This window comes from Lagopus leucura, unplaced genomic scaffold (assembly GCF_019238085.1).
Source record: "Lagopus leucura isolate 7727_CA_CO unplaced genomic scaffold, USGS_WTPT01 Super-Scaffold_806, whole genome shotgun sequence".
In the NCBI taxonomy this organism is placed as follows: Eukaryota; Metazoa; Chordata; class Aves; order Galliformes; family Phasianidae; genus Lagopus; species Lagopus leucura.
This window is the reverse complement of record NW_024962260.1, coordinates 2,013,634-2,037,335: the sequence shown is the minus strand read 5'-3', so window position 1 is coordinate 2,037,335 and position 23,702 is coordinate 2,013,634. Positions and strand designations below refer to the sequence as shown.

The 23,702-nt window shown below is 44.9% G+C and overlaps 1 protein-coding gene across 1 annotated transcript; it reads right to left on the bottom strand.

The window, feature by feature from the left end:
• Window positions 1–4,504: 4,504 nt before the first annotated feature.
• Window positions 4,505–23,301, bottom strand: KREMEN1 (kringle containing transmembrane protein 1). Its single transcript, XM_042865559.1, has 9 exons — window positions 23,221–23,301; window positions 15,999–16,161; window positions 15,530–15,621; window positions 11,260–11,384; window positions 10,781–10,934; window positions 7,817–8,149; window positions 7,145–7,303; window positions 6,607–6,691; window positions 4,505–5,931 (listed from the first exon to the last, which is right to left on the bottom strand). Exons 1-9 carry the CDS (start codon window positions 23,297–23,299, stop codon window positions 5,769–5,771), a joined length of 1,353 nt encoding a protein of 450 aa, XP_042721493.1. The 5' UTR covers window positions 23,300–23,301; the 3' UTR covers window positions 4,505–5,768.
• Window positions 23,302–23,702: the final 401 nt, after the last annotated feature.

Sequence of the window (23,702 nt, the reverse complement as noted above, 5' to 3'; positions counted from 1 at the left end):
AGGGTCACACAGGTCTCTGAAGGCTCAAATCACATGGCAGCTGGCACACACCTGCTGGAAGGCGTCCTCATTTCTATTTGGAACCTGCGTGTTTCCTGTAGCAAGGGAACTTATTTGTGCTTTAATTTCAGATGAAAATAATCTATTGTCCTGAACTATGACTGCTTTGAGGCCCGAGCCACCATGGTGCAAATGGATGCAACAAATGGAGAAGTCACGTTGAACAGATAGGCTAAACCCAAATCCATGCCCCGGCTCATGAAATCACTGGTTCCATTGCAGTTAAAATCAGCGTTGTGCTGCTCTCATCGTGTCGACAGAGGGCATAATATGATCAAAGACAGTCATTAACACATTGAAGAAAATGTGATCACTGGTGGTTAACGATCTCCGTGCATGTATGTACACGTGTAAAACACAAACATATGCTATTGCTGAAATAGTTTGCCTCTGTATGTTATGCGTTCTTCATGCAGTGACACAAAAAGATTCCATTCTCCTTTGGTTGCTTCCATCTCACCAAGGTTTCCACCTGGTAACTCTTTGGATTAGGGTTCTTCCCCCTCTCATCTAGGCCTGTTCCAGTGCACTGTAATTCAGTCACCTCAGAACTCACCCAGGAGATGAGCGTTATTTCTTAATAAGTGCTAATACTTATTATTAGTATATATTAATACTTAAAATTCGTACACAGTGCTAATGCTGGGTGTTCTGGAGCACGGTCTCATTTTGGCAGTAGCAATTTGGAGTGTGTCTGCTGAACTCTAAGGCAGATAGTTGACAGTGTTGGTCATTGATGTTTTGCACAGCTGTTTGTGCAGGACGCAGTGCTCAGTTTCGGTGGGCTCCTCGTGTGGTGAAGGTGTCTTTTGGAGGTGGCTGTGTTCTTACAGCTGGAGCCAGCCTGCCCAGGTCTTTGTCTGGGATACAATAGACCCGAAACCAGATCTTTGATGGGAAAGGGAAGCCCTGCGCTTCTGTGACTTGCTTGCTATGAAAGGATCTCATTCAGAGTAAAGAATGCATTTCTCTCACGGGAATGAAGAAAAAATAAAAAAATAAGGCAAACGTTTCCAGAATAAACAAGTTTAAAAGGAGTCTCATAGGCTGGATGGCAAGAAAGGAGAGCACAGTGATCCCCTCTTGTGCAAGAAGAGACCGGTGCCTGTGTGACAGTGGTGTTTCTAAAAGAAAATGAGTTTTCTTGGGCTTCTCCCCCTGCCACGCAGTGCTCTTCTACACTTGAGCAGCACAAACTGCGCTCCTCCCATGGCAATTCACTGCATTTAATTTTTTATAATTGTTACTTGCAGCCATTTGCCCAATGCGGGATGACCACATAGAGACGCAGCACATACTTCAGCCGTGAGTCATCTCAAGCAGGATTTGTTCTTTTCTTGTCAGTCTGATTTATTTCATGGGATATCCCCTGGATTTACAGTAAATTGTCTTTCAGACTGAATTCTGGAATGCAAAATTTCATCCTGAAAAGCACAAGCACTCGGTAAAGCTGAGAGCTGCATTACCCGCATGTACTGGGGGCGGTGCTGTGGGAATAGGGCTCCACTTCTCATTCCAGTTAGCAGAATGATAAGTTTACTCGAAAATGTCTAGGATAATATTCAGGTGAAACTCTCATTAAAGTGTATGTCATCAGAGGGTTGTGAAATAGGTTTCTGTAAGCTATTAAGAACTAGCTGGGCTGGTCGGATTGGGTATTTGTTGAGAGTTATGGTTTTGCAGTAGACCCTTCCATCTGTAAAATGGTGCACTAGAAAATCTTTAGCAGTCTTTTGCAATGGCTGAGAAGGCTCAGTGAGCAGAAGGTGACACTGGAACAGCTTGTCACGCTCACCCAGCGGCATCCAACGCCTGCTGGTGTGTTGGCCTGGATGCATTTAGGATGCTGCTTCATTTTCCAGTAAAAATCACACATTTATACCTCTGCAGGGGATCCTGGACTACAGAAACCATAGTTCTGCAGTGCTGTTGGGTTGTCTGGATGAGCAGCATTATAAAGCCCCAAGTCAGATGATGTTAATGTTTAAATGAATAAATAGATGAAGATGTTGGATGTTAGGATGGTCCCAGGAGTATATGCACATGAATTAGCAGGACTGGATGAACAACCAAATAAAAATACAAGCTAGACACGAGATTCAAAGGAAGAAGGAGCACCTGAAGCAACTGTTTCATCACTGCTACCAAACTGAGAGGCTGAGTTACTCTCCTTAGTGCCCTTCTATCCTATGTACCAATAAATTCTGGTTTCTTTTTTCCCATGATTACAATGTATTGAAAATTTATTTTTCTCAGAGTGTAAACTAACATCTTCCTATGAAACGTCAGCAAGATACAAGCATAATATCCTGTATTAAATAATTTCCGATACATATATAAATATATTACTATGACATCACACTTTTTTTTTTGTTTTAAATTATAGTCTCTATTTTCTCTCCAACTTAAAAAATATTAAGACGAAAGTACATACAAAATCATTTAGTCAACAAACTATTTTTAAAAGCAGATTTTGAATTGGGAAGGCCACTTCTCCTGCTGGCCGCCAGCAGAGGTCCACGCATTCTGTGGACTTCTGTAACCAACATGCTGCATAGAATGGCTGAGGTTGGAGGGGACCTTAGAGATCATCGAGCTCCAATCCCCAGCCGTGGGCTGGCTGCCCCCCACCCCATCAGGTTGCTCAGGGTCCCATCCCAGTGTGCCCCCAGGGATGAGGCACCCACAACTTGCACACAGTTAGGAGACAGCTTCACAAAATGCAGTGCTGGGGTACCAGCAAAGTGCTCACTGCTCCTGTTCCTGGTGCACCCTTAGTGCTATGGCTTCTTCTCCACATAGCCATGGTAGCAGCCAAGAGAGCAAACCAGATTCTGGGGTGCAGTAAGCATAGCACAGCTAGCCTGTCAAAAGAGGTGATTCTCCTGCTGTTTAGCTGTACTGTGGCCTCACCTTGGATACTGCATATGGTTCTGGTCTCAATATAAAAATGATGTTGAGGTCCTTGAAAGTATCTGGGGGAGGGCAATGCTAGCTGGTGCCCCGTGCCTGTCAGTGCTCAAGAAGCATTTGGTCAATGCCCTCAACAATATGCTCTAACTACTGGTCTGCCATGAAGACTTGATGATCTTTGGCAGGTTCCTTCCAACTGAGCTATTCTGTTCTCCTGTTCTATTATTGCATTTGATCATTCCATCCAATCCTACCCCACACTGTGCTATCCTATCCTATACTACTCTACCCTAACCTCAGGAAGAAAAAACGATGGTAACTGTAAGTGTATTGCATCACTATGGAGCCAACCATAGCAGCACAAGTCAGCGAGGAAGGCACCAGGACAGGGGCTGGAATGTGTGTGAGAGGTGGTTCCTTGTGATGGTTTTGTTGTCAAAGCATGTGAAGCTGTGACCCATGCTGTATCTGCAGCCTGTCCAACCTACTGAGGGAACTGCTGGCTAAGAGCTCAAAAGGCCGTTCAGGTAACGGTCCAAACTAATTCCTGTTCTGCAGTCATTTTCTGTTTGTTGAAGTCAACGCTGCAAATGCTAACGTGGTATTCAGGGCAGCTGTCAGCTGCCGGTGTCATAGAGGCATTTCTGTGTGCTGAATCATGTGGGATTATAACAGTTGTGCATGTCAGGCTTTTCTTCTTCTCCTAAACCCTTACAGCAAACGTGATAAAGTGCCATTTAAATGGGTACCATTTGCGTTGGCCACATACAACTGCACCACTGAAGAGTGAAGAGATGTAAAAACTATTTTGTCCTTACTTTTGCAGTAGGTAGAAATCAGTCACTGGGTATTCTTTCAAGTTATTGGTGTTAATGACATGCTTTATGAATTTTCCTTTGACTGCCTAGGTCAGACTGCTGAAGAATTTTTGGTAAGAAAAGAAGGCAAAGCTTCCTCACACTGTGCTCACAGCGTAACTCTTTGGGATCTGATTTTATTCTCTCTCTCTTTGTTTTCCATTAGTGAACCAGACTAAGCATGGATAGAAAGCAAACTGTTTTGCTACAGGTCTTTGTAAACACTGACTGTTAAGAAGGCAATTTTCAATGTCTTGTTAAGTCTGACAGAGTCAATGTCTTTTAGTCCAACGTGTAAGAGAGAACCAATGTACTTCACAATTCTTGCTGTCTTAATCGTTGCCAATACTGTGATTAACTTTTCCTGTAACCTTTCCAACAGCTTATGCAAGAAATTACTAGCTGCTTCCATGGTATTCCACTTTTGATATAAACAATTCCATAATTGCTGGCTTAGCGACGTTCTGTTTCTATTAAGCACTTATTGTGCAATTGTTCAGCTGTCTCTGGCACTCATCTGTGGTACATAAATGGAGCTGGAATCAATTCAGTTCAGGCAAACTCTAGATGTATGTAGGTTGCTCTGAAAGTAATGCCTCCTATTTATTTCCATACAAATTACAATAGATACAAAGAGCACGATAGCACTATTTGACAGAGGAAATTCTCAGCTATAAAGCACTACTTTTCAACATAGTCACCACTATTAGCTATGCATTTTCACCGGTGATGAGCAAGAGCCTGCATGCCGTGCACATAAAAGCCTGCGCCAGCAGAAGTGACCCACTGCTGCTGTGCTGAAACGCACCGCCCCCCTCACTGCGCTCACATCCTCTGCTGGATCTCCATAAGCGTTCAGCAAGCAGCTATGAATATCAACGGGGTCATTTTTTTTCTGCATGGAAGAATTCATTGTCACACCTTTGCTTTATACACACTTCCACATCAGACACCATGCTGTCAGTGCCCCTCTGCTGCCATCTGTCACTCGGCAATGGAATGGGATACCGGTGGAAAGTTTCAACCTTTACTGCCGCACCACCGCCATCAGCCACAAGGGCGCCGACGCCACGAAACAGGAGGCATTACTTTCGGAGCAGCAAGGCACAATGTGTCGCCGTTTGATTTTTAAGTGCCCTATTTCTGTCAATGAAATCTACAGCCCTCGTGAGGGGAGGAGCTTTCGATGTTGATAACAGGAGGGCAGATACTGACTGTGAACTCAGTGACCTCTGGCAGGCACACAGAGCAGTGTCTGCATGCTCACGTGTCTGCTATGTTATTGAGCATCAGCATATTTAAACTCATATTTACACCCTCTGTCCTAACCAGGTTTACAGAACTTTAATGGCTCTCACTGAATTCGCTCTGCCATAGCTGGAGGAGCTGCTCATGAATGCCAGCTGTTCCCAACAACTTATCTGACCTGCACTGTCATTATGTTCTGAAGTATCTCACAGACTTGCTGAGGCTGACACACTCACTGCTGATCCCCAGTGGTGGGATGAGAAGTCAGCATTGTAGGTGAACAGATCTTCTACCAAAGAGAAAAAATAGTTAATGCTGTCTGTTGCAATCAAAGGGAAATTATTCCGCAGATCAAATCCCCGCTGATGTTTCAGTTCTTTGGCAATTAAGGGCATTAGTCTTAAAAATGTAGCTCTGCTTTAATTTCACAGGCAGGGGAACACTTTCTTCTCGCAGTAATTGACAGCACTGCAGATCTGATGAGCTCCAGATATTTGGAAATTATTGCATCGCTTAAATCCATTGCCACCAGTATACAAAAGAGAACAGCAGACAGACAAAGTCACGCAAAGGACTTTGGGAATTGACTTTTTGGAAGACAAGTATGAGAGTGGGAGGAAAAAAAAAAGGGGGTTATTCCCAAATCACCTGGATTTTAAGAAGATTGGTTCCTGTAAAATAAAAGACACTTCAGTTTCCCACCAGTGGGTTGCAGTCGTCTTGTTGGCTTCGCAGCTGTTTCTTGAAGATGGATATTGATGTGGATGGCCGATAGAATATACTCCAGATCTCTCCAGCAGCAGTAACCTCACTGGAATCCTCTATTTCATTTGCAGGTGGGATCTGATGGGATCTGGGAAATAAGCATTACCTCATGATCAGTGCTAAGGTACCAGGGAAGCTGCTACTATTAGTGTGATAACGTTATTGTTGTATTGGCAATGCTGACAAGTTCCACTATATCTACGACACTTATTTTTCCCCCAACATACTGCACAGTTGTATCAGGATTTGAAGTGCTGGTTGGTTTTTGATCAAACAGTGGTATAGAAAGGTAGTAATAAAATCAGTTTTTTAACCTGTGTGTTATGCCACAATACAAATTCTTACGTTTGTGGGGATTTTGGAATCTTTTCAATATTTAATTAAAAGAAAGTCAATAAGGGCGGTGAGGCACAGGTCACACAGAGAGCTGGTGCTGCCCCATCCCTGCACACAGCCATGCTCAGGGCACGGGGCTGTGAGCACTGCTGGAGCTGTGGGTGTCCCTGTGCACTGCAGGCAGTGGGAGCAGACGGCCTTTGGGGGTCCCTTCCAACTCCAACCATTCTATGGTTCCATATATGTACACACATATTATGTATATATTGTATACAGGCACACTCTTGAGGATATAAATATGTATCACGTAACTTGATTTTGAATCTGACCAATATGAAAGTATCAGGAGGCAGAGAAATGAAGTGTACCACAAGGGAGAGCAGAGCTGAGATGTCAGTTCACCGGGACAGCTCTGCTCTGTACTTACTTCATGGCAACGTGGAGAAATATCTTGGCCAATATGGCTGTAACGCTTAGGATGAGTAGTGCTGTGAGGCTGTATATTGTCCACTCTGGAAAAGAAAAATGAAAGGAGAAAGGAGGAGATAGAAAAGGAAAAGGAAATGAAAAGAAAACAGAAAAGAAAGAGAGAAGAATGGAAAAAAGAAAAAAAAAGGGAAAAAGAAAAGGGAATGTGTGTTATTTCCAACCCAAATGTAAAGATGCCGTGAAAGTTGGTTCCAGACACACAGCACATTTCAGTGGCACCTCCCCCACCCATTCACCTGCTCCATCTGTGTCTACAGCCCTCTTTGTAGAACTGCAGTCACTTCTGTGCACTGGGATACCTGAGCTGCATGCAGTACCCAAGCTAATTCGAGGCTCTATCAATGCATGCTCTTTTTTTTCAGCACCTTTTGCCACCTCCATGAAGTGCTCTGACTTCCTATCTGATTTCACTGCTTCTACAGAGTAAGTAACAAAGCAGAGCAAATGAATCTCATCTTAAATGGAGATGACATTACCAGGCATGGAGCTGCTGGGATGGCTTGGACTGGTCGTGATGACATAAAGTATCTTTGACGACCGAGCTGCGTTGATGCTGAAATTTGTGTGTTCATTTCTCTTCTCTGGAAGGGTCTGATTCGCTGCAATCTTGGTTTGATGCACGTTGTCCTTCACAGCTGAAAACACAACAGTGTGATTACATCAACAACTACACAGGTGTAACTGGGCTGTGCTTTGTACTTTACAGCCACGTGCTTCTCTCTGGTCCATTTAGGGAACTGCAGGCAGCACGTTCTGTCTGATGCCAAATTTGGGCTTCACCCAGAAGGGGTTCTCAGAATGTTTGTTTCCACTGCTGTTGATCATAGCAGTGGGACTGAAGGGCTGCAGTGTTCTTCCTGATGACCTTCTAGATAACTGGAGTGCATCACTGGTAAGAGCTCAGTTGAACCAAAGATGCTGTTGGACTGCTATTTGCTGTTGTTATTGTTGTTGTTGTGTTGTTTTGGTGGTTTTTTTTTCCAGCTTTTTTATTTCCCAATCTGTATTGATAGGTAGATGCGTGTAGGATTGACTTTTTGAAGATGCAAATGTTGCTGTGGATGACGCACAGCTGACTGGAGTTTTTGGGTGAATTACATGCTTTAACGACACACTGAAATGCACAAAGAACAATGCTAACCTCTTACCTCTGTATCTGATAGCAAATCCCTGGGCTTGGTTGATTTCATCTGAAAAGAAGTACAAAATAACAAAATCCAAGGAGATGTTGAAGGTGTGGGGAGGCCGATTCTTTCCATTAAAACGAGCTAGAACATGATAGGTGTAGCCATCCAGCAATTCCACCATGTCTGTAGCATCTTTGATTTCAAAAAGGACAAAGCTGAAGAGGATTTGAGATGCTCCTGGGACTTGTATGGTCCAGTAACAGACTTTGCCTGTGCCATATGTGTCAGGAAAATCTGGGGAATAGATCACAGCTGTAGCAGAAGTGTAATTCCCTCCACAGGCACCAATAAGGGCTGTGAAACAAAGAGGAGAGGGAAAAGAAATTAAAAAAGAGAAACCAGTGCAGGCAATGCAACCATCACACACAGCTTTCCACTCTGTGGAACTAATGCACAAACTTTAGGGCATAAGGGTGGGCCTTATGCATGAGGGCACTGCTCCTCCAGTGTCTCTTGGCCTCAGGTTATTTACCTCCCACAGCACTGGGAGCAATGTATCATATGGCATTTGCTTGGGATACATTCCTTCTGGCCCCTTACTCTGACAGAATCACAAACAGAAGAGTTTGGCTTTATCTGTACACCCTCACATCAGGCATTTAACCATGCTATGATCCTATCCTTTAAGCTCAGTACAAAGATGTGCCCAGTGACACTTTACAATCCTTAATGATTGTTCAGGGTCATAGTGCAGACCTATTCAGCAATGAATCTAGAGAGGAAGTTTAATGCCAGCCAACTGATTTGATGCATATATTTATATATATATGCATATATATGTCCTTGGAGGCACCCATGGTCAGGGCTGTGAGCACTGATGGGGCTGTGAGTGTCCCTGTGCACTGCAGGCAGTGGGACCAGATGGCCTTTATAGGTCCCTTCCAACACAAATGATGCATGTATTTGTATTTATATATACATATATGTATATATCCTAAACATTCAATATGAAATAGTGTATTTCAGACAGAACTGTTTGAATCAGAATGATCACTCCCCATAGAGTTCTTCTCTCTGAAAGCTTAAAGCACTGTAATAGAGTCCTTGGAGAAAGTAAATACATGTTTTGAAGTGTTTCAGTTTTCACAGGGCTCTGAGCAAGGCCTCCAATAAATGCAAATTAAAAGTGAGCTGGGGGAATGAGGAAAAGTAGAGCATGTCTGCCAGAAAATAAAGTGAAAACACTTCTCTTTTTTTTTTTTTTCTGGAGCACGGCCTCGTCATAACAGCAAACCTCACACCAGTGCTGCACTATAAAAGACCCCACAGAGGGACTGAGAGTGCATGAAAGAAGGAGAATGTAAAGAATGCGAAAGATCCCACCGAGGTACAAAGGCCCACAGAGAATCTGTGTTTGGCACTCGCTCCGTGCTAACAGCTGGTGATGTAGTTGAGTAGATGGAATTGTTTGAATAGACTGTATTGCTAGAATTGAAATTAGACAGTGGGTGTCCTTTGCTCTTTGCAACTGGTTCGTAGGTGTTGCCACGGTTGGCTGTGCTGTTTGTAGCAACTGAAACGCAAGGTGCTCTTCAAATAGGCAATATTAATTATGAATGCTAATGATTAGTGCTCCACAAAATATAGCAGCTCCCCGTATGGAATAGAAACAGAATAAGAGAATCAGAGTAGCTCTTAGGTTGGAAGGGATCTTAAAGCTCACCCAGCCCCAACCCCTGCTGTGGGCTGGCTGCCCCACAACACTCAGGCTGCCCAGGGCCCCAACCAACCTGGAATGCCTCCAGGGATGGGGCACTCATAGCAGTGTGGGCAGCCTTCCCATCCAGTTCTGTGCTGTGGGTCTGAACGTTACAGCTTTAGGCCATGACAGCAGCACATAAACACACAGGTAAAAGTTACAGATGGGTGTAAAAACTTCAGTTTAAAGACACAGAACTCTTCAATGCCTGCCACTGCATCTTTACTGTCCCTATCTCTTCTCCACACTCGGATGTTACACTGAGGCCCATGGGACTCTGCAGGTGAGGAAGAGACAGAAAAAGGATAAGACAGTGTTGTGTGTATAAAGGACTTGGAAATGATGAGCTCAGGAAGCCAGCAGGTATCAGGAGTGAGGGTTCTGGGCGTACAACACAATCTGTAGATTAGAAGTCAGTGACCTTGGGGAAGAGGAATGAGATGAGCAGGTGTTGCTAATCAGCAAAACCAAACAGGTGGTGGTTACTAGAATGACTTCTTTTTTCTGCTCACCAGAAAAGACAGTGCAGGTGCTCAGGGTAACAGCTGGCTGAGCCCTCGGTCATTTCAAAGAAGAAATGCCCCAAAGGATGCTTCTACTCATCATGAATTCAGGAAGCCAAGAGCAAAGGAATCAGTGGATAGAACAGCATGAGCCTGCATGCTGGTGCAATATGGAAAGCACTACAAAGCTCCATTGGGGGAGAATTTGAAAAAAGTGTAGTATTATAGAATCAAAGAATGGCTTGAGTTGGAAGAGATCCCCAGTGGCCATCAAGTAATAGGAAGGAAGATTTCCATGTATAAGAAATTATGAAATCAGTGATGGTCAAATAGCAAACTTGACTTGTTTGTACCTTTGCTGAACACCCTTCCCCAGCACAGTTCTTCTCTGTTGCTTTGCATTGTGTAACTGAGTTAGAGCAAGTCTTGTCTGGCTTAACAAGGAAAAACAGAGTGTTTGTGAGAGCAGAGTTAGCACCAGCTCCGGAGAAGTAAGAGACAATCTCTGAAGCATGGGTCAGTTGCCTAAGCAGGCGTTGCTTCTTTGAAGAGCTATTTCACATTATTAACAGATGGGAACTTTAAGCTGAAGTGGAAAGCAGCTTTATTTTATACTGAATTTAGGTGTTTTTCTGCTCAACAGTTCTCATTGCCTTTAAGCCCTTTCCCCTAATTTGCTCAGCATTTGAGGCCTCTCCTTTGAGAGCCTGTTTCAATACTTACTGTCGAAAAGAATGACTCTGCCATCCCCACCACAAGGCTGAGTATGGTCTCCAAAGCAAACACTGTTGCATTCCGTACTGGCTGCCTCCCCGTATCTCCAGTAGTCAGGGTTATTTCCACAGAAACAGGCATAACCTGATTCCATGCCTGCAAACTTTGACAACAAAGATGCATAAGGAAGGGAGGGGTCATGTTTAAAGGTGTAACAGCAGGAGGTTGTGGGAACAAGCAAGCTGGCAGCAGAATGCATGTGCTTTGGAGAAGTTGATTAGTCTGTGGTCAGAGGTCCCACCACAGACTGAGCTGTTAGGATCCTGCTTAAAAGTAGCAAGAAAGCTGGAATAGAGGGCACCTAGAGCAGCATACATGCAGCCCGAGGCAATTTCTCTTCACTCTGTGCAGCCCAAGCATGCCAAAAGGTTGGACACCCGTGATTCAGTCTTTTCAAACATTTTGTAAATGTACGTCAAAGAAATCACCTTAAATTGTTGACTTCGGCAGGAACTGATGCATGCCTGGATAGTAAGTTTATTGGAGGTCTCACTGGTGCCAGTCAAAGTAGGCGGCTCTCCATGATCCTTGTAGCAGCCCAGATTCCCTGGCACTGGCAAGAATAACAGACAACAGTCGTAGAAACATTAAGGTTGGAAAAGGCATCTAAGATCACCATGTCCAACTCCAACCCAGCCCCACTGTGCCTTTACCATCAGTGCCTCAGCTCCACGTTCACTGAGCACCTGCAGGGATGGTGACCCCACCACCCCCCTGGGCAGCCTGCACTCTCTTCAAGACACCGACTGCTTCAACTACTCTCCTGTTACTAAGCAGCTCTCTGTATTTTCTTCTATTGGTTTTACACCGTGAGAAATGTTACTCTAGGTCATGTTTTCCAAACTTTCCCAGGGATAAATGACAGGAGATGCCTCACAGCCTTGTAGCAATATACCTGCAATGCTCTACAGCTGTCTGCTCCCACTGCCTGCAGTGCACAGGGACACCCACAGCTCCAGCAGTGCTCACAGCCCCGTGCCCTGAGCGTGGCTGTGTGCAGGGATGGGGCAGCACCAGCTCTCTGGGCACCCTGTGCAGTGCCTCACCGCCCTCAGTGTCAAAACTTCTTCATATCCAATCTAAATCTCTTCTTTTTTAAGTTCAAACCATTTCCCCCCGTCCTACCAGTGTTTCAAGGCTCACTGATCGCTATGGGTGGTCATAAAGAGAGTTTTTTCTCTTCAGGGCATAACTCGTTGTTTTGTGGGGGGTTTTTTTCTGTGCTTTTCATCTAATCACTGGAATTTAGCCATGACTTCTAGAGAAACAGTGTGGAGTATGCTTCTGTGTAAAGGGCATAAAATTATCCCTTGTCTAATTGTCATGTCTGCTCGCACACTTAGAATGAAATAGAGAAAGAAAAGAATTATAGACATAGAAATAAATTGAATAATTCAGTTGGTAGGAACATCCAAAAATCATCATAGTTTTGGTTTATATTTTGCTTTGTTTCCTTTTGTCTTAGCAAACTGAGTGCCTCAGTATTTCTGTCCTCCCATATGCATTCAATAGGAGTGCAATAATATTTTCTGAACTGAGCCATCTTTACAAATGGCTCAGTTCTGCTTTGGGTTTGGGAAGTCCCACTGGTGAATTTCCTTATACCTCCCCAGTGTGCAATGAAACATTTCCCTAAATTCACAACTTCCATTTGTCCCATTCTAGCAAAGATGATCTTTTACCCATTCTTTTGGAATAGCTCTCAGTGATCTGCAATTGAGGATGACTACAATACCAGAAAGAAGAGCAAAGGAAAGAACAAAGTTAGGAAGAATCAAATTCAAGTATGTGTGGGGTTTTTTTTAATTCTTAGATCATGTTACTTCAAATATTGTTGATAAAATAATTTTCTTTCCTAAGAATGATACACTTTCAACACTAAATGCTTGCATGGATTTATGGCTTGGATATGCCTTGCAGCAGCAAGCTTCTAAGCACTGCGAATTCAAGTTACAGCCTGATTTAACATACCTTTGGAAATTCCCATTTACAACCCCACCCAGCTGGGTACATCTGGACAGATAATTCTCAGAGAGCTCAGTTTTCTGTAAAGCACATTATTTCACTGCCCAGAAAGCAGTTCCTAGCCACCAGTCTAGCTCCTTTCGCTAGAGGACCTGGGATTTCTAAAACCACGTATTAATACATATATCTACTTAATAGCCTTATTGGTGAGACCCGTCAGCCATGTCTCCAGAAGATTAATCCTTCAGTGTTTCCCATGCAAAGAAACCAGTCTCAACCTTTGAAAACTCTGTGCATTTTGTAACTAAATAAAGCACAGCAGCTGGGTAAAATCCTAAAGCCAATTAGTCTCCTCAGTGTCCCAGTGAGCTTTCAGCTTTCTCATATCTAGCAAACAAAATCTGCCACGTGGTTTGGAATAAGCAGTTGTTCATGGAGAATCACCAGTCTAGCCCAATAGTGAGCAGCGATTTCCAAGCCAATATTTTTTGTTATTAAGTCAACAAAATACATAACCTCATGACTACGTGCTCCACAGAGAGCCAGGAGTACTTGAGTAGGCCCACATCAAATGATTAAATGACCTGAGACAACACAGGAAATACTGGCTACCCTACATGTACACACGATTTCGCTGCATCCCTTCTCCTTCTGGCTACTGATGGGCTGGTCCTAAACCTGAGACACTGCTGTGTTGCTGCTGGGAGTTAATCAGCAAAGATGGTATAAACATAACGGTGTTGTCTGAGTCTGTTTTGGGCAGCAGGTTGGATCCGATGACGTCCAAGGACTCTTCCAACCCAGGATATCCCACAGTTCTATGTGTGTGCATTAAGTATTTATATGGATAATAAAAATATTTCTGTGACTGATTAATTCCTCTGACCTTCAAAAACCGCTTCATTCCCTTTTATTTGTTTATACCCACACCAGCACACAAGACAAGAAGGAGGAGGAAAGGAAAGACTAAGCTCCTAGCGGGGCACTGCCCATTGGGAGCCCCCCCCCCCGGGACACCACTGTCCTTTGCACCATGACAGCCATTCTCATCTACCACTGCTGCATTCCACACAGCGTGTTTACAAGTGCAGAATGCGTTTCTGAATTCAGCATTCTATGTGAAGTCCATGTGAATAAGCCATGATAAAATCAGACGCTGAATTGTAGTTGCAGTGAATCACTGCATGCAAATCTCTCTAGGGAACAGAGGAGTTTCATGTTGTTGGTGTTACACTGGCGGGTATCGTTTGTACTAAGTTATGCTTGTTTTTTCTAGTAGCAGACATAATTATGGAAAGGTTGCTTACAGGACACAAATTTTTAACTCCCCAAAACACTGAAATGAGTTTTCTTCACAAAATTGCTTTCTTATTCCACCACAAAACTCAGTTTTGTATTACGCAATTCGCAGGTTTGTTAGTTTTGAGGTTTATCGCTGTGCTTACTGAAAACAGACGATACAGTAAGGAATAAGTGTTTTTTTTTAATTACACGTCATAAACCATGAAGTTTGCATTAAGACTTGGATGGACTTGCAGTGTACATTTTGTTGCTATAATTCCTTTTTCTAGTATCCAATTTCAGCGCAACGCTCGAAACAGCTGCTACTGGTCAAAAGGGTATTTTGTAAATATAAATCTGGATTATCTGTGCAAGTAAGCGTCCAAATATAAATCCTCATCCCCCCCATCACAGAGAAAGTGAGTGAGATTTGTTTTACAAGGATTCCTTGCATAGAACAAATGAAGTGGAGAGGATCTGCCTTGCTGGGGACATATCCAGAGACTTTGCTTAAAATCTGTCATCTTTAAAGAAAATGCAAACTCTTTAATTTGGGACCCAGACAAATTTATTAATTATGGGGGTCCTTCTGAAAGGTACTTCCTTAAATCAGAAGTATGCTGACATTGGGACAACTGCTCTGATTTAACAGTGTTCAGAGGCAATCTCGCGGACATAGAGGCACAGAAGTTAGAAGAAAAATATATCAGTGATCAGACCTAATAAAATGTTCAGTTATGGGTGTTAATACTGAGTCATATGTTTAAAATGTGGTTCTTGAGAATTTACCCTGGAGCATCCAGGAATGAAAATCTGGGAAGGTATTGACATGAACCGCGAAAGGAGAAACGCGTTTTGGATAAGGTGAGCAGCATCATACATTGGTAACATCAGATGCTGGAAGGAATGTTCAGATGAATAACTTGAGAGCGATCTGAATTATTCGCCTTTTCCCTGTGTCCACTTCTACTGCCCCTATTTCTTCCTAGCCGTTCCATAGCTGTGTGCTATTCACATCAAACTAACGCTACCCGTTTAACAGATGAACCACAAGTGATGGAGACACAGACATCTTTTTGAAAACCTAATTAATCATTTCCTATCCATTTTTCTCCTCTGGACTGTACTGAGCTAATGGCGTACTTCATCAGATTAGAAAAACTAGAAGCACTCCATATGTTTTGAGTGCTTCCCCATCTTCTATTTTAATGTAAATAACGTAAGCCACTAATTCTGAGAGGAGATGAAGAGAGCAGCAATGGAGGAACAACTACACAGCAACCTTGTCATTAACTCCAGAGATCAGTTTCAAATATTGCTTAGTTTGCAAATGAAAATAAGCTGATTGGCCTTGTCCTAGTTTCTGCTGGAAAATCACTACCCACTGCTGTATAACTGCCAACCTCCGCTCGGCAGAGACACAGGCCTGAACTAATTACATGGTTCTCTTACTTCGGCAGGATGGAATCTCACAGTATTTCCAATATATTCCATCCTCGTGCTCTGCAATGTAGCACCATGGGCTGACATCTCCATCAGGGTTCCTGGGGGAAAAAAAAGAGAGAGACCGAGTGAGTGAAAAATCAGTGATCTTTAAATGCCATGTAAAAATAAATCTTACTGAACCTGAGTTTCACACTGTTTTTGCTCTAACATTGAACCCACTGCAATTACATGCCAAGAAAACAACAGAAGTGGACAGGATGTTCAAATCGCTGCAGTTACAACACACGTGAAGCGTGCTGTGATGCCTCAAACATTCTCTGTTATTCTACCAATGGTACTTGTGTGCTGAGCCAAAGACTCAGGGTTCTGATCGCAGGATAAAACAGGATACTCATGGTTCAGACATGCTTCTAATTTGTGCCAACTGCTTAAAGCTGCATCGAGGCAACATTGGTGGCAATGAGATAGTTCTTACCTGCAGTAGTTATGCTCACCGAGCCCTCCTTCCCCATTGGGATATTTCAAAGTATTATAAGGGTGCTCAAAGGTCTCATTCCAAAAGAGACAAGGCTTCCCCGCGTGTTGGGAGGTCTGGTTCTGAGTGCCACGGTAATCGGCCCCATTTGCTGTATAACATTCTGGGAAGAAATGGAAATGGAAAGAGAGAGAATAGAATATATGTAGATTTGGTGTTTACTTGCTCTTCCCTTGCCCTCTCTCCCATCCCCAAGACTCCAGTTTCCTTTCACTAACAGATTTCCTCCACTGTTTAGGCAACTGAGGATGCTGTCTGCACCGTAAATTTTCCCACAGACCCAAACACCTATTAAAGGGATTATGATTTCACTATTTAAAGAGGGGAGATTTAAACAGGATGAAGTTTTGACACTGAGGGCAGTGAGGCACTGCACAGGGTGCCCAGAGAGCTGGTGCTGCCCCATCCCTGCACACAGCCACGCTCAGGGCACAGGGCTGTGAGCACTGCTGGAGCTGTGGGTGTCCCTGTGCACTGCAGGCAGTGGGAACAGAAGGCCTTTGGGGGTCCCTTCCAACTCCAACCATTCTATGGTTCTATGATTTTTACTCAGTTTTTTATAAGATACCTTGGTTGGGACTCAAGTGTGATTAATACAATCAAGTACATACTCTGAATGAAAAAAAAATCACATTTTTTACTGCTTTCTCTTTGTTTTGCTTGTTAGGTTGAATTTGTAACTTGCTGATTTTCCAAACATGACAGTACATGACATTACCAATCTGCTACTTATCAGCACACTGCCCAGCTCTCATTCCAAATTAACTACATTTGTGAACATCCATCCCTTACAAAATGAAAGACTTTGTAGGTGTGAATCTTGTAAACATTTCTATCCTGATTTTAAAAGTTCTTTAAAAAATGCCCTATGAAGGTGACTGATCACTAGAACAGGTCTACCGGAGAGGTGATGGATTCTCTCTCCTTGCAGATATTCAAAATACATCTGAGCATGGTCCTCAGCAAGTTGACTCAGGTGACCCTGCCTGAGGTGAGGGGATGAACAAGATGACCTCCAGAGATCCCTTCCAACATCAGTCATTGTGTGGCTCTCACAGAATCATCACAGAAGGGTTTGAGTTGGAAGGGACCTTTAAAGCTCACCTATAATCCAACTCCTCTACAATGAAGAGGGACAATCTACTCTGATCCAATCTTCCAGAAACAATTGCCATAAAGAATCACAGAATGGCCTTGGTTGAAAAGGATCACAATGCCCATCCAGTTTCAACCCCCTGCTATGTGCAGGGTCGCCAACCAGCAGCCCAGGCTGCCCAGAGCCACATCCAGCCTGGCCCTGAATGCCTGCAGGGATGGGGCATCCACAGCCTCCTTGGGCAACCTGTTCCAGAAAGAACATAAATAAATCAATTTTATTTGATAACATCATCCATGAATTTATTAAAAAATAGTATTAAAATGCAACATTCTGTGATCTAATTAAAATGTTGTCCTGTTTTCCGTGGCCATAAGCATGGCCCTGTGCTGGTAGCATTACTGGGGGAAGTCACAAACGTCTGTCCTTAGCTGCAGGCTGGGCAGCATTCCATATTATCTGACAGCATTCTCTCTTTTTATCTGATAGCATTCATTCTCATGGAACAGCTGCAGAGATATTCTACTCCAGTGCCCTGAAGGAAAGGGAGAGCATTGCACCTGGCCCTGGCGCGGTGCTCCTGAAGAGAAACTTATCTGATTGAGCAAAAAACAAGCTTCAGATTAACGCTTCTCCTCACTTTAATTAACCCGGCCTCGTTAGCCGGGCGGGTGGGCTACGTGCATTTCCTTGAAAACGCAGATCTGAATTTCCAGTATTTGAGTCACCACAAACATTTGTGTAAACATACAAAAAAAGACGCTCTGAGTCACCGGCGGTGCCACTGTCCTTCAGCGCTTCTCCTGCTTTGAAGTGGACACCACAGCTTTTCTGTCGCAGCAAAATAAAGAGCAGAGTTTGATGGAAAGGGGAGGAAAACGTAAACTGGATGGACACAATAACGTATGGTATAACAAAGCAGTTGTGAGGAGGGACAAACACGGCCAGAAAAGGCGCTTTCATCATTTTAGCACTACGACTCTTCTTGCTTTTCAGTTCCAAACTGGAAGCAATGTGTGCTAACATCTCCCCAGCAATGTAAGGAATGCTACAGTACCTGAACGCGATCTGGCATACAGACTGAACAGAAGTTAACATCAGCCCTTGCAGGATCTGCTAAGACTGGCCCGTGCTTTAACTTGCAGCAGCAACCGCCTTTCGTTTTCATCTTCAGCCTTTTTTCTTTTTTAGTACTTTGAGGACATGGTGTGGAAGGAAGAGCCGGATCTCTCTTTGTTCCTCTTAGCTACAGCATTCTGCTCTCAAGGTAATGGATGGCTGCAACAATACCTGCTTTGTTCCTGTGTAGGCTGAGGTGTTCTTTTCACAAAGAGGAGGTGAGGCACTGGAGCAGGTTGCCCAAGGAGGCTGTGGATGCCCCATCCCTGCAGGCATTCAAGGCCTGGATGTGGCTCTGGGCAGCCTGGTTTGCTGGTTGGCGACCTGCACACAGCAGGGGGTTGGAACTGGATGAGCATTGTGGGCATTCATTAGTTTTGTCAGGGGAGGAAGAGAGATACCATGGGAAAACACTGACTATCCCAGAAGAAAAGAAACAACAAAGCTTTATTTTAAATTATGAAATATAGCAGCTGTGAACAAACGAATTCCAATGAAATACTTTTTGTTTGTTTTTTTAGAGGCAATCTAGTTGGAAACTTTCATTTGGATAATGGCTAATAATGCTCAGTGATTAATAATAGTTACTTTGCCACAGCACTGAATTACAAACGTTTCACGTAAGCACAGTCATTCAATAAAAAGAACCTCAGCCCTACTTTCTTCTACCTTGAGATCTACTGCGTTACACTTTGTAGGGTTCGCTATAAAATTCCCAGCACTGCAGGACCCTCAGCACACTCAGTACCTTTGTCTTTGCTCACCATGACTTCCCTCTGCTAACCACCTACTGACTGCTGCATCTACTGCTTCGGGGAAAGCCTGCAAACAGCAGTAATCACAGTCAGAACCATGGAAGTCAAATAACTCTTCCTTTAAGTGATTGCTGAGTCTAGAGAAGTACCTACCGAGAGGAAAATACCAGAAAGCAAAAAGCAAAAAACAAACTGGGATGGTTGTCCACTCTGAGCGAGCGTTCTGTGTGAGATACAGGTTCACAATTAGTTTTATTAGAGCCAGATCAACATTTGGAAGATCAAACAGCAGCTGTAGTAGAAATTTTTTCCATCTGTTTCGGTTTCTTCTTCAATGTAGGGACCTTACAATGATCATTTCTGCCTTTGTTACTGTGGAACTGTATGGCTGCCTGCACTCCACATGGGCACCACTGAAGGATCATTTGAAAAATTAAGGTAGTGCAAAATGTAACAGTCTGACTGCTGTCCTGAATGAGGCACTGATGATATAACACTGAAGCTACAGAGTCTGCACTGGCTTCCAGTGATTTTCTAACATGGACATCTATGTGTTGGTCTGCAGCTCTGAAGTCTTTGATGGCAAGTCCAGTTATCTGAGAAATACTCATTCCGTGCCAAATGATGAGTGATGGAGATAATACAAACATCTTTATGTCCTCTGCAGTCTCCTCTGCACAAATGAGAGGAAAAGCAAAGAAAACAGCTATGCTCAAACATCCTTCTTCTCCAAGGCCATGGACGGGGCCATGGGCAGCCTGAGCTGGTGGGGGGCAGGCAGGCCATGGCAGGGTTGGTCCCCTCCAACCAAAGCCATCCTGTGACTCTCTGATCTGATTTTCGCCCACTGAGCATTCCTCAGTGTCCATCATTTCTCAGAGATGCACTCAATGATGCCATGAATTGGAGACTGAAGAGATGGAGATTCAGGATGGTTTAAGAGTGCTCTTGTATGACTGGGGTGCATACATAGCTTTGCACTGAAAATTCAGAGTAACAAACTCATTCCTACTTCACTGAAAAAAATAATAATCAAGTTACTTGTCTATTTGTTTGCTCTGGGTAGGGATAGCAGGAGAGATCCTACCAGCAACATTCCCATGAGAAGCGGCATTTTCTTTTAAGGATATTCGGATAAAAGAATAAACAAGGCTAAATGAAAACTGCTGCCATTGAAATACGAGGTTTCGCTGCAGAAGTGTAACAACCAGGACTTTAAACGTTCTGCAAGGTTGGAGCAATAAGGAAAGGTTCCTAAAATGTACGTGGATAAGAGCGTGGGCCGAGTCCAACAAGGACTGTGTGTCAGGTGCCTGATGCATGCGTTCTAACAGCGCTTTAAGAAGAGATTCAGGTGATTTCCATCCTACCAGAGCCACTCTCCTTGCTCTTGCTGCAGCCTGCAATCGCAGCACTCCTCCTTAAACGCAAGCACTGTATCTAGGTGCAGATGGCAACAGTTACAGGCACTAACCAGATGCTGCAGTCTCTAATTTGATTGAAAGGGTATAATTAGACAGCAGAAACACTTCAATGAGAGAGTAAGGCACAGAGGAAAGGACAGAAACCACTTAACCGATGCCAAGACACCCCAGCAGCGATGGAGGCCCACGGATGGAAGGGGCACAGCACCCAATTACCTTCCTCAGATGAGAGCGCTTTTGTTTCCCTATGGATACACGGATAGAGATTCTATTATCATAGGTTGCCACAATTCTGCATGTGGGAACGCTGATTAAAACCAGAAGAAGCTTCAGGAGATCAAAGAGACAAATATGGCTTCTGTGGTCATTATTAAAAATATTTTTAGTAGCGCAATGGCTTTCTTTGAAGATGCAGTTTTATTGATTGAACCAAATGTTCATTTGCATATTTTCATAGGATTGGTCAGGAAAGAACCTTGTTCCATAATATGTTATGATGGAAAATAGATTATTTTGGGGAGGATAAGGCCAGTGAAAGCCTGCTGTGATGCCACGAGGACACTGAAGCGGAAGGTTTCCCCTATGCAGTATAGAGACGTTCTGTATGTAGTTTAAAAATCTCCCATCCTACACAGGCACACACACATCATCTTTTGAGGTCCTCAGCTGCTCCGAAACGGTCATATTTAGTGTTGGTTCAGAGCAGAGAGTGGTCAGAGTGACATTGGGTCAAACCTCATCTTCAGCATCCATTGGCACAGCCTGGAAGAGGACAGCGGTTTGGTTCCACCACCACACTTGTCCTGAGCTTCTTTATCACTGGAACTAAGAATGCATGATGTAGCCCCGGAGGAATTTCTGCTCCTTAATACACCCATTTGTTTTCTTTGTGAAGTTTTAAATCTGTTGTTCCACTGTCAAGTGTGGCAGACCGAATCCCTCCGGAAATTTTACCAGCGTGGGCCTCAGCCACTGTGCAGATGGAGGCAGTGCTCAATTGCACAACCGCTGTGGTGTGATATGACAAAATGAGCAGCTGGCAGCGTGTAATCCCGGCCTCCTTCCCACTCCGTTGGCTCCACCCTACCAAAATCCATTCATAACTCCGGATTTTGAGTTAGGCTCTGTGCATGTACTAGCACGATCCCCTGAAGAGCCCAGGGTGACTATCTCAGCCTGCTTAGAACTGCTTGCTGGATGATTTGCATGATGGCCGCTCAAGGAACACAAAGCAGAGCTGCTTTACACAAAGGTTTGGGGTGAAACAACAGCTCAAAGGAAGGAAACCACAGCACAGAGATCCGCTACTGCTGCACAGAAAGATAACAGAGAAGGGAAGAGGGGAAATCAAACACGCTTCTGCGTGGGAAATTAAATGAAGGCTGTAAGTACAGAAACTAAAAGTGACAGCCCATTGCACTGAGTGTATAAAACAAGACTGCTTCAATGGAGCTGACATTTCACAGACTTTTCAGTTTCTTTGTCTTTGTAACACAAAAAGCACCAAATTCAGAAAATCCTTTAATCATAGGCAACACATTCACCACTCCACCACCCCCTCAGTTACTGAGAAATATGGTGGACTGAGGTTTGAGTACTGCAGATTTCAGTGACTGAATTAATACAAACTGGAAGGTAGGTGGCTGTGCGTTCTGGATCCATTATCTTTGCTACGCATTCACTCCTTGTAATATCGTGTCTTTTTCCCCACAGCTGTTTGTTCTCAGTCATTTCTGCCACCTTTCGTGGTTGTGGGTGTATGCAGTCAGAGCACGGATGTGCACAGAGGTCTCTACTCTGCCTATGAACCAAACACTCCTACAGGGATATATCCTCCACGTGCTCACGTGCAGCTGCTGTGAAACTTGGCTGCTTACACAGTGCGTTCTGTCCACAGTTGTGTTCGGAAAAAAGATGACACTCTTCAACTTCAACAGAGAAAGGATTACCAACTGTGCACCAAACGCTGCCTGGTGGTACTGAGACTGATAATCAGACGTGGTAGGATTGATAGGACGCGGGGAAATGGTTTCAAACAAAAAGAGGGTTAGTTTAAGTTGGGTATAAGGAAGAAGTTTTGACACTGAGGGCGGTGAGGCACTGCATAGAGTGCTCAGAGAACTGGTGCTGCCCCATCCCTGCACACAGCCACACTCAGGGCACGGGGCTGTGAGCACTGCTGGAGCTGTGGGTGTCCCTGTGCACTGCAGGCACTGGGAACAGACGGCCTTTGGGGATCCTTTCCAACCCCAACCATTCCGTGATTTTAAGTGTACCTACAAAGCGTGAAGATAAGCAAGTGTCTATTCACAGCTAGAGGAAGCAGTGCAAATTCTGTATTAAGCAGAATAAGGAAGATTCAGCTATTCAGAGCACATCTAAGAGGTCCGCGCATCCGGTGGCTGTGACACTCGGACCGTCCGGATCAGCCGCTCCGGACCTGGCACCGCGCACCGAACTGGCGATAAGGAAGGGATGTTATCGCAAACCCGATCACAACATCACAGAACGACTTCGGCTGGAGGGGAGCTGAAAGATCACCGAGCTGCAGCGCGCTGCCCCGGGCTGGCTGTTAGCAGCAGAGCGGGCTGCCCAGGGCGAAGCGCTGCCGGACGGCACAGCTCCGTGCCAGCCGCGGCTCCGCACAGCTCGGGGACAGACTGCAGCTCTGCCGCCGCTCAGCCCCGCCAGAAGATCTACGAGCGGCTCCGTCCGCTCAGCCCGGCTCCCCCGCGTCCCCGCCGGGTGTCACTCACTCACTCACTCACCGGACAGAACGGGCTCGCGGCAGCAGCTCAGCGCCAGTCCCGAAAAGGCCACGACGGCGGCGAGAGGGGGCGGCTCCATGGGCCGGGGCCGCCGGGCCGCACCGCGTTCCGGAGCGGAGGTGGTCGCGGGCGGCCGGGAGGAGCGCGAAGTGCGGGAAGCGGAGGCCCTACAGCATGTGTCCTGTAAGTGCGCCCCAGCGAGGTGCCGAGTGGCAGATGAGGGATCCTATTACCAGCCATGTGACAGGAAAGGATAGAAACCAACATCCCAACCTGCTGCTCCCCGCTGAGGCGCGGAACGGCGGCGCGGCCGCTTTTCCGTTTGACACCGACGGGTTCGGGCCGTGCCGCCCGCAGCGGGGCTCCGCGGAGCGATCCTCGCGGCCGGGACCGCCTTTCGACCGGCGAGGCAGCGGCGGACGAACCCCGCACGGCTCCGTCAGCGCCCCGCCGGCCGCGCCGAGCTCTCGGCGTCCCCTCGC

Coding starts and splice junctions, on each gene's coding strand:
- KREMEN1 (XM_042865559.1), bottom strand. CDS start 23,299: ATGGAGCCGCCCCCTCTCGCCGCCGTCGTGGCCTTTTCGGGACTGGCG. Junction 15,622..15,998: donor GGTGAGCATAACTACTGCAG/GTAAGAACTATC, acceptor TTTTTCCCCCAG/GAACCCTGATGGAGATGTCA. Junction 10,935..11,259: donor GCCGAAGTCAACAATTTAAG/GTGATTTCTTTG, acceptor TTGTTGTCAAAG/TTTGCAGGCATGGAATCAGG.